Below are 13,549 nucleotides of genomic sequence, written 5' to 3'. Positions count from 1 at the left end.
ACACTCACAAGCGGCTGCTCCGCCTGGCCCGGTCACGATCGTTTCTCGAAGAGCGATCGGCCGACGTGTGATGAGCGAGTTATACAATTAATGACGGATCGTCTTCGACGCCCGTTGATCGTTCGCGCAAGGGTCACCTTGACAGGTGCTGCCGAGCTCATGGTGGACATTCCACGTTGCCCCCGAGGCCAGGTACAGATTGTCACTGACACGGGTTGGGTAATGCAGACTTGATGCCTTGCAAACACACTCTGATAATATGATGCATTGTCCTTGACACTGGTTGGTCCACACCAGAGACAGCTTTCTTTTGAGCCTCGTCTCAAACGGTGTTAGACCAGAGGACGCCTCTTCTTCCTCCTCCTCTTCTTCTTCTTCTTCTTTTTCTTCTTCTTCTTCTTCTTCTTCTTCTTCTTCTTCTTCTTCTTCTTCTTCTTCTTCTTCTTCTTCTTCGTCTTCTTCTACTTCTTCTTCTTCTTCTTCTTCCTCCTCCTCTTCCTCCTCTTCTTCTTCTTCTTCCTCTTCTTCCTCTTCTTCCTCTTCTTCTTCCTCTTCCTCCTCTTCCTCTTCTTCCTCTTCTTCCTCTTCCTCTTCTTCCTCTTCCTCCTCTTCTTCTTCCTCTTCTTCCTCTTCTTCCTCTTCTTCTTCTTCTTCCTATTCCTTTTCTTCTTCCTCTTCTTACTCTTCTTCCTCTTCTTCTTCCTCTTCCTCTTCTTCCTCTTCTTCCTCTTCTTCCTCTTCTTCTTCTTCTTCCTATTCTTCATCTTCTTCTTCCTCTTCTTCCTCTTCTTCTTCTTCTTCTTCCTCTTCTTCTTCCTCTTCTTCATCTTCCTCTTCCTCCTCTTCTTCCTCTTCTTCCTCTTCTTCCTCTTTTGCAAATGACACGACGAGGGCGACACCTCGACTCTTTTACTCAGTGGCCCGGACTCAGGGCCCGCACGCGCTCCGACCCACGCGGCGTGGCGAGCGATGTCACGCTGTGACGGAGGACCGCACGCCCATGACCGGTGCAATGGTCCGTGGCACTTTGATCGTTTTATCGTTTATTGTTACATTTTAATCACAGTTCCTATGATCACTGTTACATTGTTTTTTTATAGCGTTATTTTTGGTGATTTCGAAAACGTTTTGGTTTAGCCATGTTTGTTTGTTGAAGAACAGAGTTAGACTGATAACTTTAATCTAAATTGTCTTACGGTTATATTCTTAGTTTTTTCGGTAAAGTCACGTTGAAGAGAAACAACAAAATAATAATATATATAAAACAAATTCTCACGACGTTTCGACCATAACTCAAACGGTCGTCTTCAGGTGTGTTGGTTCGCATAAATTTATTTTTAAACGGCGCATTTATTTATTTATAAAAAACGTTAGCGCCACGCGCAACGATTTAGCAGTTTACCCAGGACTAGTCCATCTATTTTGATTTAAAGCTTTCGTGACTGCAGTAATTCATATTCTTAGTTTTTTCGGTAAAGTCACGTTGAAGAGAAACAACAAAATAACAAAATATATATAAAACAATAAAAAATTCTCACGACGTTTCGACCATAACTCAAACGGTCATCATCAGGTGTGTCGGTTTGCATAAATTTATTTTGAAAACGGCATATTTATTTATTTATATATATAAAAATAACGTTTGCGTCACGCGCAACGATTGGCTGTTTGCCAGGACTAGTCCATCTATTTTTTGAAAAGAGGAGGGGGGAGACGAAATTTGTTTTTATGTATGCTGTCTGAAAGGCACTGTAAGCGTGAACAATCAATCAAGAACTGAAATGATTTATCAAATCTTTCCAATGATTGCTAAGATAGAATCCAGAAGATGGATTTGAGTTATGGTCGAAACGTCGTGAGAATTTTTTATTGTTTTATATATATTTTGTTATTTTGTTGTTTCTCTTCAACGTGACTTTACCGAAAAAACTAAGAATATAGTCCATCTATATTCTGAAAAGAGGAGGGGGGAGACGAATTTTTTTTTATAATGTATGCTGTCTGAAAGCCACTGTAAGCGTGAACACCTGAAGACGACCGTTTGAGTTATGGTCGAAACGTCGTGAGAATTTGTTTTATATATATTTTATTATTTTGTTGTTTCTCTTCAACGTGACTTTACCGAAAAAACTAAGAATATGAATTACTGCAGTCACGAAAGCTTTAAATCAAAATTTGTCTTACGGTTGTTATTGTTTGACTTGCATCCCACTGGGATTTTTTGCACACAGCGTTGATATACGGCGAGGTCGTAGCCATGGGGTCAACATTGGAGGGGGGGGGACCAAATCTTCCAGGGGGTCTGGGGGGTTGCCCCCCCAGAAAAAAAATATCTAAATATGAAAACTAATTTCCTGCCATTTCCTGCCTAAAATATTTTTTAAAAATCACTAACACGTAGGATCGACGTTTTTATTTACGTTTAACAATAATGTCTAATAGTGTATTGTATTACATTGCTCTGTTTTTTTTTCTTTTTTTACCATTTCTTGTTTCATTGTATGTAATGGCAGAGGTTAGGGATTGATAAAGTACAACCATAACCACAATCATATAAACAGAAATCTATTTTACAGCAATATATTGGGTGGGGACATTTTTAGCATATTTGAATATTGGGGGGGGGGGATGTGTCCCCCCCCAATATTTATTATAATTACGGCCTTGATAAACGGTGCTTTCTCTGAAAGACTTTGCTGTTTTTTTCCCTGGATCTTTCTCTTGCGCGCAGTCACTTTAAGATGTTTATTTGTTCGTGTTTTTTGTTTGTTGCGGTTGCACCCGATTCAATAGCCGCATGGCTCACAGGGGGATACCTAATAAATGAAACTGAAACTGAACTTTTGTTGTCCTGAAATCACCTTCTCCGCGCGTGGAACGCACGTTGTGCTTCTGCGTTGCCTCATCTCGTGAGGTTGGTTTGCTTGGCCCATATGGCTTCTGCGTTTTTGTTTTTTGAGTGTAACGCACCCTCGCAAAACGTTGCCCTAACATTGGCCCAACCGTTGGTCCGACTTGTCCCAACCACATGCCGACGTTGGGACAGCGTCGGGGCAACGTTGGCAACGTTGGGACAACGTCGGCATGTTTACTGAGGTATAGAGCAGCAAATCCGTATTGTGTAGCGATTGCGATGCGTTTGAGCGGCCCTTTGAGCTCCGGTTTGGATGGTGGAGTTCGAGACAGAGGAGGAGGAGGTGGAGGAGGAGGGGGAAGGAGGTGGAGGCCGACATTGCAATTCATCCCACGTAGGACGCGAGGAGGGGGTGAAAGATCAGCCGCCCATCGAGATTCCGCGTCTCGACTCACTTCGTTAATTTTCATCGCCCGCAACCGTGTTTACACAGTGCCAAATTCCGTTGCCTAGGCAATCGGAGGTCTTACAACCCGGTGCCGGAACAGGGGCTAAGCTGTCTATAAGCAAGGAGGAATCGCATCAGCGCAAGCTTTCTCCCGTCCGCGCCACCACCGCTATTTTTTGTTCCCCTATTATCCATTTATCCTCCTCCTCCTCCTCGCTTTTGATTGAGGGGATGCGCGCGCAAGGATGCCGAACATATTCAAGGCGGTGAAAGTGGTCGCGCTTTGGGGCCCTCCTGCTGGGCCCATCGCTCCCCCTCCGATTGTCCCCCCCCCCCCCTCCATCGCGGCCGTGATTGTCGCAGAATTTGGTTCAATTGTTGTTGTTGTTGTTGTCTTACTTCTTGTCCTCGCCAAGTTAGCGGTTTGTTGTTGTTTGCTGCTGCTACTGCTGCTGTTGTTGTTGTTGTTGTCGCAAATCAAATATAGTGTGCCTGTCCCATCGAGAGCAGCGCACGTTGGTGAGTTTGGTTTTAGCTCAGGAGCGGCGAGCGGGCGGCTGGCGGCATTTGCAGTGGTAACGCGCGGGCCTTACAGCAAGAAACGCCTGAGCCCGATTCCCAACACGGGTGCCTCTCTATGTGGAGTTGGTCTCCTCTCCAGCCACCCTCCCCCCCCCACCTCGTTCCGCATGGGTTTCCCTCCGGGTTCTCCGGTTTCTTCCCATGAATAAAAGAAACCCCCCCCCCCCCCCCCACACTCAATGTCACCCGTATTAGCCAAAACAACAAACGCGTTTCCTTACAACTGCATGTTGTGCTTAGCTTGCTGTCCTTCCACACGCACCTCCGATTAACCACGGTTGGCTACGTACGGCGCGAAAGACGTTCAACATAGGGTACGTACATTCATAAAATACCTACATGACCCCTGGACCAGCTGGCCGCAATCACAATCTCACTCTGACGTGCGCGTCTGCGAGCATGTACGAAGCTGATGGGCCACAATCGGAGCTCAACGGACATCGGCGAAGCTGAGCAGCGGGTCGAGCGTGGCCGACGCTTGGATGGGCGGCCACTGTGCACGCGTGCCAGGTTTGCCGGCGGTGCTACGCTAGGGTCGCGGGTGTAGCAGAGGGCAGCGTGGGCAGCAGAGCGCCGCACTGCGATGGGCCCACGTCTGTGTGCCGTGTCGTTCGCAGGGCTGCGTGGAGAGTTTAGCACGTAAGGGCTTTCGCGACCAATATTATCCATAATGAAGATTGGGTTTTTTTTCCTTCCCGCCAGCCCCCCCCCCCCCCCAACACTCTATTTAAGACCGAGAAACAGGAAGTGCTTATTCACAATTCTGGCAAATCGCCTGATGAAGCTGGCTGTAACCGCCAGCGAAACGCAAGAGTACTCAAATTGTTTATGTTGTGGGTTTACTCTCCAACACACACTGGTGTGTTGAAGTAGCAAATAATTGTTGCGTTTCGTTCGTGTGACAAACCTTACTTAATTGGCTGTGTCGGGTGGTGCCGGGTTTCAACGACGCATTTATATTCACGCAGCGGAGAGCTATCGGTCAAAACCGCTGGTGAATATGATGATGATGACGATGATGAAGATTGATGGTCACGTGCTTGCGTGACCACCTCTACCACTGCCGCCCGCCTACTGCCCGCTCCCAGCCACTTGCCTTCATCTCCTGCTCTGGGTCGTTCGTCCGCCCCGAGGAGCCGCGGGCGCTAAGCTCCTCCTTCGCCCGGCTCAACTCGTGGTCGAGCTTTTTGCACTGCGAGAGAAACGCGAGACGCGACGCGTGTGATCGAGGCGCGTGGTCCTGTGCATTATAATAATAATACTCCATGTATGCAGACTAGTTGCCACGTAAAAAAAGAAAAAATAGATTTGAAGCTTTCGTGACTGCAGGAATTCCTCTTTGGTTCTTTCGGTGAAGTCACGTAGAAAGAAATTAAATTAAATGATAGAATACGACGTTTCGATTGCAACACACGTAACCGTCATCAGCCAGAACTAAATTTGAGAGAGAGACAAAACACAGAGACACACACAGAGAGAGACACGCAACATAGACAACGTCTCTGTGTGTCTATGTTGTGTGTCTCTCTGCTTGTGTGTCTGTGTTGTCTCTCTCTCCCTGTGTGTCTGTGTTGTCTCTCTCTGCTTGTGTGTATGTGTTGTCTCTCCCTGTGTGTCTGTGTTGTCTCTCTCTGCTTGTGTCTCTGTGTTGTCTCTCTCTGTGTGTCTGTGTTGTCTCTCTCTGCTTGTGTGTCTGTGTTGTCTCTCTCTGCTTGTGTGTCTGTGTTGTCTCTCTATGTGTGTCTGTGTTGTCTCTCTCTGCTTGTGTCTCTGTGTTGTCTCTCTCTGTGTGTCTGTGTTGTCTCTCTGTGTGTCTGTGTTGTCTCTCTCTGCTTGTGTGTCTGTGTTGTCTCTCTCTGCTTGTGTGTCTGTGTTGTCTCTCCCTGCTTGTGTGTCTGTGTGTCTCTCTCTGCTTGTGTGTCTGTGTCTCTCTCTGTGTGTCTGTGTTGTCTCTCTCTCCCTGTGTGTCTGTGTTGTCTGTCTCTGCTTGTGTGTCTGTGTTGTCTCTCTCTCCCTGTGTGTCTGTGTTGTCTGTCTCTGCTTGTGTGTCTGTGTTGGCTCTCTCTCTGTGTCTGTGTTGTCTCTCTCTGTGTGTCTGTGTTGTCTCTCTCTGCTTGTGTGTCTGTGTTGTCTCCCTGCTTGTGTGTCTGTGTTGTCTCTCTCTGCTTGTGTGTCTGTGTTGTCTCTCCCTGCTTGTGTGTCTGTGTTGTCTCTCTCTGCTTGTGTGTCTGTGTTGTCTCTCTCTGCTTGTGTGTCTGTGTTGTCTCTCTGCTTATGTCTCTGTGTTGTCTCTCTCTGCTTGTGTGTCTGTGTTGTCTCTCTCTGCTTGTGTGTCTGTGTTGTCTCTCTCTTCCTGTGTGTCTGTGTTGTCTCTCTGCTTATGTCTCTGTGTTGTCTCTCTCTGCTTGTGTGTCTGTGTTGTCTCTCTCTGCTTGTGTGTCTGTGTTGTCTCTCTCTGCTTGTGTCTCTGTGTTGTCTCTCTCTGTGTGTCTGTGTTGTCTCTCTCTCTGCGTGTGTCTGTCTGTGTGTCTCCGTGTCCGTGTTTTGTCTCTCTCTCAAATTTAGTTCTACCTGACGACGGTTGCTTGTGTTGCAATCGAAACGTCGTATTCTATTATTTAATTTATTTTTTCCCTGCGTGACTTGACCGAAAGAACCAAAGAGTAATTGCCACGTGTTTCCATCTGTAAAGGGTTTGAATATTGTCCCCCCTCGCACACAAGGCGTGGGTTTTCTCCGGCTGCTTGGGTTTCCTCCACACTTGAATAATAATGGCACACAACTCTACTCATAATTAATTGGCTCAAAAAGTATCTTACGAATTAAAAGTCAATGTATCAGCGACAAGACCCTCGTGCACGTGGGTCACGCGAATCTGTGCGGCTCTCCTGGATACATAAATCAATACTTGAGCGAAATAATGAAACATGAAATTACACGTTTCAATTATTACGAGCGCATGCTGCACTTATTTAGCACCGTACTGATCGGAGGTGCGGGGCAAGAAAAAAAAATCAATCTTAACACGAAAAAGCAGTTCTCAAGAAATGGGTTTGTCAATATGCGTGCACAGCTCCAGAAGAGCGTTTCAGACGGCAGCAGAAGCGCACTTTGTAAAGTGGCGCGTTTAGTTTGTAGATCCCATCGTGCCACGCGTGTGGATAGCCAGGAAACACACAGAACCCGTGGGGCAAATACGCCCAGAGCTGGGGAGGGGGGGGGTACAGGTCAGTTTAAAGATGTGAATTTTCAAGACAGACTTAAATATATGGATAGATATTAACGATTCCAATTGTCTCAGCAGCATAGCGTTCCAAAGCTTGGGAGCTACGCTTGGAAATAGCTCCATCGTCCCAGGCAACGATCCTTGACATGACAGGACTATAAGTAGAAGGCGATCCAAATATCTCAGGGACCTCGTTGGAGAGTCAACGCGGATTCGGTTCCTGCCGACATTGTGGGGCTAACCCAGCGAGACGCTCGAATCCCCGGGAGGGAATATTCACCAACATTCGTACCCCCCCCCCATCCCCCGGCTCCCCTATGTGGGCTGTGTGCGAGACCCGGGCGACAAACGGGTGGACAGCGAGCACGTGTGTCTGTACACCGCTCGCGTGTGTTCAGTCGGTCGCACACCTGAGCAAGCGGTGGCGCCGAGACAGATTTCGGCGTTCCGGCGTCGAACCTGCTCAGTGGCTTTTGCGGTTTGATTAACCTTTTTTTTTTGCGCCGCGTAACAACAACAACAACAACAGCATCAGCATCATCAGCAGCAGCAGCATCATTTCGCGACCCGTTGGGCTTTGATCGTTACGACCCTTTCGCGCGGCGCTGCTCGCTCGAGATGCGGACGGAGCGCTCGGGCAGGCGACGAAATGAGCCGCGCGCCGTTTCGAGAAGAGCGACTCGCTCGACACGCGGGGCCCCTTCGCGGCCAATCGGCCGTTTTTCGCGGTCCTCGCGTAGCGGCGCTGACCCGGGCGATGGCGTCGTCTCGCTCGGCCACGACGGCTCGCATCTCCTCCGCCGTGATGCGGTCGCGTCGCGCCTGCCCCTTGCGGATGCGGCTCACCAGGGCCGCTCCGTAGCGCTCGATGTCGCGGCCGGAGCTCGCCTCCCGGACGCCCTCCAGTAACTCCTCCACGGCCTGCGCGCGCGCACGCGCGCGCGCGCATGCGTGCACACGTGCATGGGTGTGTGCGTGCGCACGTGCGTATGTGCACACGTGCGTGCGTGCGTGTGTTCAGTGCACACGTGCGTGTGTGTGCGTGCACACGTGCATGCGTGTGCGTGCACACATGCATGCGAATGGCCGTTGTTGTTGTTGTTGTTGTCTATGTATGTGTATATGTGTGTGTGTATGTGTATACGGGGAGCGGTAGTGTAGCGGTTAGCGCGCTGCGCTATGAACCTGGCAAACCCGGGTTCGATTCCCGCTCACGGCCAACACCAGTGACGATTATCTGAACCTGTCCTGGGCCTTCCCTAGGTCGACTCAACCTCAAATGAGTACCTGGTGCGGTGGATAAAAAACATTGCCACTGGGGAGACAAAGGCGGTCGGGCGTGGGTGCTGGCCACCCGCCCCCTCGTGTACCGTTCCGGCCCTCATATGTGCTCGCTAACAGCACTTGCCCCTACAGTCTGTTAAGGCTCTATGTGGAGGATCTTTGTCTTTATCTTTGTGTATGAACTTCTTTCCCATCACCGTGTTGTGCTTAATTGGAGGTTCCGGGGGAATGACGACAAACTAAACACAAAAAACTGATCAATAGAAATGAGGTTCAATTCCATTTCCCGGCGAGGAAGTCGAAACGATGGGGGTCAAGTTTCTTAAATCTTTACGCCTCTGTCCACCTGGCAGCGTGAATTGGTTCACCACACTGCAATTCCTCCATTGGCAGGTTCACGTGTGTGTGGGGATTTCTATTCTGTTTGTGTGCACGATGATGGCATCAGCAGAACGGTGTCCAGGAGCTCGATGCCAATGTCGAGGTCTGCTATTGCTGGCCACGACGAGAGGACTTCATCAGAGTTCGTTCGTGTCGTTTTCGCTCTTCCTACTCCTCCTCTGCATCATTCGCTTTTGCTGTTCAATTGAAGCCACCGAGACTTGAGAGAGACTCCCTCGACATTTACCGGTTGCTCTCCATCAGGGGCGGGGAACCTTTTTTTTTCTGTAAAGGGCCATTGGGATATTTATAACATCATTCGCGGGCCATACAAAATGATCAACTTGAAAATTATCCCGTTATATTTGGTCAACCTTTTGATCAACTCGCCCCTAATGCGATGGGCTGGAACTGCTTTTCTTTGGCGAGGCGTGGTGATGATGTTAGCCGGTATTGACGATGTTGCTGCTACTCGCAACTGCTTTTCCAGGTTTTGCTCCTAGATTTAATTAATTTCGAGTCCCGCCTGCGGTTGCCTTGGCAGGGCCAGAGACCCAAATGATTTCGCGGGTCTTGTACAGCCCGCGGGCCCGACGTTTCCCACCCCTGCTCTACAGAGTCGAACAATGCGTCACACGGAGAACATTGTTGTCACAGAGGCATAATCACCGAGAAGAGAATTGGCGATCTCTCGCAACCGGTAAAACATGAACAGATGATATCATTGCGCACGATGATGCCTGCAACATTATTATCCAGAATCTCTATTCCGATGTCGAGGTCTGCTGCTAGCCACGAGGAGAGGGCTTCAGGAGTTAGTAGAGTTTGCTGTACCTCCTCCTCCTCCGTTGAAGGATCACAGACTCGGGTGGGTTTACTCCATGGCCTGGGCTACGTTGCCTGCAGTAGCATGGCATGGGGGTAAACGTGTGGGTGCTTCTACATCCTCCAAGACGTCTGGCTGGCGTGGAAGAGTAGGCCAAATATTCGCTCGAGGAGCTCTCTACATCTTCCCCCTAGTGGAGGCCCCTTCTGTCAGCGGTGGAGCGAGTGAGCAATGTCAGGGCTGCACTTTTTTCCAGCACTCTTGGCATTCTGTAATTAATCTGCTCGGGAGAGTGGAGGGGGGGATGTTCGGTAAGTCGTCGTGTTGTGTAAAGTGCGCACGGTATAAGAAACGAGCCCTACACAATGAAACTTACCAAGTCTACTTGCTCACAATTGTAATCAAATATCCTGAAAAAGAGAAATGGAATGAGAAAATGTAATCGATACGATGTTTATATTCGGTTTGCCGTGTCACACTGCACATAAAGGGAGGAAAAAATAAATGTTTCGTAACATGAATCCTGCGCTGTACACGTGAATAACATCCACATAATAATGAAATTGTACAATACACACAAATAGACAATAACACAAATGCAGCAACAACAAAAAAACACATCAATACCTTAAACAGTAAATTTGGAAGTTTTATTTACCTTTCACGAGGATATAAAATAGCGAATAATGAAATTTCGCGAAATGAAAATCCGCGAATGAAGAGGTTTGACGTTACACTCCGTTCTCCTAAGACGCAGCGTGTTGTTTTGATAACACGAATTGGATATATGGCGATTAACGTATTAGGGAACACGTTTTTCTTCCGTTACAACGCAGATGCGAATTGGATATTAACGCGACCGAGTGAACAGAGAACTACGTCGCGCGAGTATGAGTAACCGGTCGTACGGCTGCCTCGACGCCGCGTCATCACGCAATGCATTGGGATGCTGCTGGATGCTTCTAGATGCGACCCACGTGCCTCGGTCTTTGTTGGGCCTGCGTCGTCCCCATCTCACGGTGTTATCGCGGATTGTGTTTTACTCCGATGTTACTTATTATAGGGCGATTTTCCCGTAACGCAACTATCAACCGCGGCACAGGACAATACTGCATAAACGCGCATCAATAGTGACGCGACATTAGCAACTCGGCACTCTCGTCAGTGACACTTGTAGGTCTTTCAGAAGAAGAAAATATCACAAATGTATAACAGGCGACGTTTCGGGCAATGGCCCGAATTCATAACACAACACACGTTGATTGATGCGTGCGAGGTTCTTGTTAGTTGCGCTCTTGCCCCACTGCCCAACGCAGTTATCACCCAACAATCCATGCAACATTTTAAACACGTGTTTGCCAATCCGTCAAGCAGACGGCACCTCGCAGTAGTGTGAATATCGTATGGTTAATAGACTCACAGCGCTGCCGCTCGGTAGTAATAGTTCATGGAAACTGCACCAGGGCGGCCGCTGGAGCCGAACCACAAACATCCTCAGCAGGCAATCAGATAACGCGCTGCCGTTCGGGTGCGTCACTACCCCGGCTGATGGTTTGTGACCGCGCGTGCGTGCGCGTGTGTGTGTGAGTCGTGTGCCGTTCCGGCCTTCATAGGTGCTCGCTAACATCACACTTGCCCCGAAAGTCTGTTAAGGCTACACGGGGGATCTTTGCCTTTTTTTGAGCCGGTAGTGTAGCGGCAGCCATGGGGTTAGCGCTGCGCTGCGCTACGACACCCGGCGACCCGAGTTCGATTCCTGCTCACGGCCAACACCGGTGACAATTATCGGAACCGGTCCTGGGCCTCCCCTAGGTCGACCCAGCCTCAAATGAGTACCTGGTGCAGTGTGTGTAAACATTGCCACTGGGGAGACAAAGGCGGCCGGGCGTTATGCTGACCACCCACCCCCTCGTGTGCCGTGCCGGCTTTCATAGGCGCTCGCTAACAGCACTTGCCTCGGCAGTCTGTTCAGGCTACACGGGGCATCTTTGTCTTTGTGTGCGTGTGTGCGCGTTCGTCACCCACTCCGCCTGTTCTTTCTCCAAGCGACGGGCCCTCTCCACAGCCGCCTCCCTCTCCTCCTCGGCCGTGTGAACCCGCGACAGCATCGCGTCGTCTCTCTGCCGCTGCGCCACCAGGATCTCGTCCACCAGCACTGGCAGCAGCAACAGCAGGAGCAGCAGAAACAGCAGCATCAGCAGCAACAGAAGCAGCAGCAGCAGCATCAGCAGCAACAGGAGCAGCAGCAGCAGTAGCAGCAGCAGTAGCAACAGCAACAGCAGGAGCAGCAGCAACAGGATCAGCAGCAACAGGAGCAGCAGCAGCAGTAGCAGCAGCAACAGCAGCAGCAACAGCAGGAGCAGCAGCAGCAGGAGCAGCAGCAGCAGCAACAGGAGCAGCAGCAACAGCAGCAACAGAAGCAGTAGCAACAGCAGGAGCAGCAGCAACAGGAGCAGCAGCAACAACAACAGGAGCAGCAGCAACAGCAGCAGCAGCAACAGGAGACAGCAGCAACAGCAGCATCGGCAGCATCAGCAGCAACAGCATCAGCAGCAACAGCAGGAGCAGCAGCAACAGGAGCAGCAGCAGCAACAGGAGCAGCAGCAGTAGCAGCAACAGCAGCAGCAACAGCAGCATCAGCAGCAACAGCAGCGGTAGCAGCAACAGGAGCAGCAGCAGCGCCATCAGCATTAGCTCGAGATCCCTTTGCGTCGATGGCCCTTCCGCCATCAATAGCATTGGCAAGACAATGGCAGGACTGCACCTTAACCGATAACTCAACCCACGTGCGTTCATTTGAGAGGGTGCGTGTGTGTGATGTTAACTACATCACCTGATATACGGGAGGTCATGGGTTTGATCCCGACCCTGACGCCTCGAAATTTTGAGTTGCCATGTTTCTCTCTCCATGGTCGCGTGCATTTCTTTTTTCTCCAGGTCCTCCGGGTTTTCCCTCCACATTTAGAACCAACGTGCGTTTAGAGTATTCGGCTACGGCTTTAGATTTCGACATGATGATAAGCCACTTCGTTTAGCTATCATTTGTGGCCAGGTTGCTACTGAAAACGAGCTATGAAGCTCAGTTGGCCTTACCTGGTAAACACAAGCTTTAGTTGAGATGCAGTGTGTGCCACCTCTTAGCGTGGCATTCCACGAAAAGTCCACGCACAAAAACATTGGAAACGACCTATTTTTATTTTACCAGATAAGGCCCCCCCCCTGAGCTACATTGAGCTATTGTTCAGAAGCGAGCACGCTACAAATGAAAGCTCAACGAAGTGGCTTATCACGTGGAAATGTATAGAGGCCTTTCGACTCGAAACGCGGTGATGTCCATTCTAAATGTGGATGGAAAAAACCGAAGGAACCCGGAAAAAAACAAATTCCACGTGAACACGGGGAGAGCGAGAGAGACACCGCAAACTCCAAATATACAGCAGCAGGCGTCAGGGTTAACACCCAAGTGTCGCAGTGCGCCACGTACCCACACACATTGTATCCCGACCGGGTCGGCATCACAAGTGGCGGCGGAGCGAGAGGCATTAATAGGCGATTTCGCTAAAACCCTGCACTCTCTCCCCACGGGGACTCTCTCCTCTCTCTCTGTGTGCGTGCGGTCGATCCCGCCACTGGCAGTCGCCGGGAGGGATGGATGGGATGGATCCGGGGTGATGATTGGATGGAAAGATTCGACCGAGCTATTCTGGCTCACCTGTGCGCTCACCCGGCCGGCTCTGGTAATTTGGATCCTAGCCAGTGCACAAACAAACATTTGAAATGTGGGTGTGGGGAAGTGATCGGAGCCTTGGGGGGGGAGGGGGGTTGCGGTGTGGGATGGATAGGGGGGGGGTCTAATTGTAGATCTCTCTGTGTGCTTCGCTCGCTCTCACTTTCTCCCTCTCGCTCCTCTCATCGCTCTCTCGGTACGGTGTGTGTGTGTGTGTGTCC

General features: G+C 49.9%; 1 protein-coding gene across 1 annotated transcript; it reads right to left on the bottom strand.

The window, feature by feature from the left end:
• Positions 1 to 4,314: 4,314 nt before the first annotated feature.
• On the bottom strand, positions 4,315 to 11,826 carry LOC116953876 (mirror-image polydactyly gene 1 protein-like). The gene is made up of 5 exons (XM_032974164.2): positions 11,627 to 11,826; positions 9,978 to 10,011; positions 7,861 to 8,031; positions 4,981 to 5,076; positions 4,315 to 4,413 (listed from the first exon to the last, which is right to left on the bottom strand). Exons 1-5 carry the CDS (start codon positions 11,824 to 11,826, stop codon positions 4,315 to 4,317), a joined length of 600 nt encoding a protein of 199 aa, XP_032830055.2.
• Positions 11,827 to 13,549: the final 1,723 nt, after the last annotated feature.

The sequence above is a fragment of the Petromyzon marinus genome, chromosome 53 (assembly GCF_048934315.1).
Source record: "Petromyzon marinus isolate PM22_M1 ecotype Great Lakes invasive population chromosome 53, UKy_Petmar_22M1.pri1.0, whole genome shotgun sequence".
NCBI lineage: Eukaryota > Metazoa > Chordata > Hyperoartia > Petromyzontiformes > Petromyzontidae > Petromyzon > Petromyzon marinus.
Note: the sequence above shows the minus strand (reverse complement) of the source record. Positions and strands in the feature narration are given on the sequence as shown.

Coding starts and splice junctions, on each gene's coding strand:
- LOC116953876 (XM_032974164.2), bottom strand. CDS start 11,826: ATGCTGCTGCTGCTGCTTCTGTTGCTGCTGATGCTGCTGTTTCTGCTG. Junction 8,032..9,977: donor ATTGTGAGCAAGTAGACTTG/GTAAGTTTCATT, acceptor GCGCGCGCGCAG/GCCGTGGAGGAGTTACTGGA. Junction 4,414..4,980: donor ACCCAGAGCAGGAGATGAAG/GCAAGTGGCTGG, acceptor CCGCGACCCTAG/CGTAGCACCGCCGGCAAACC.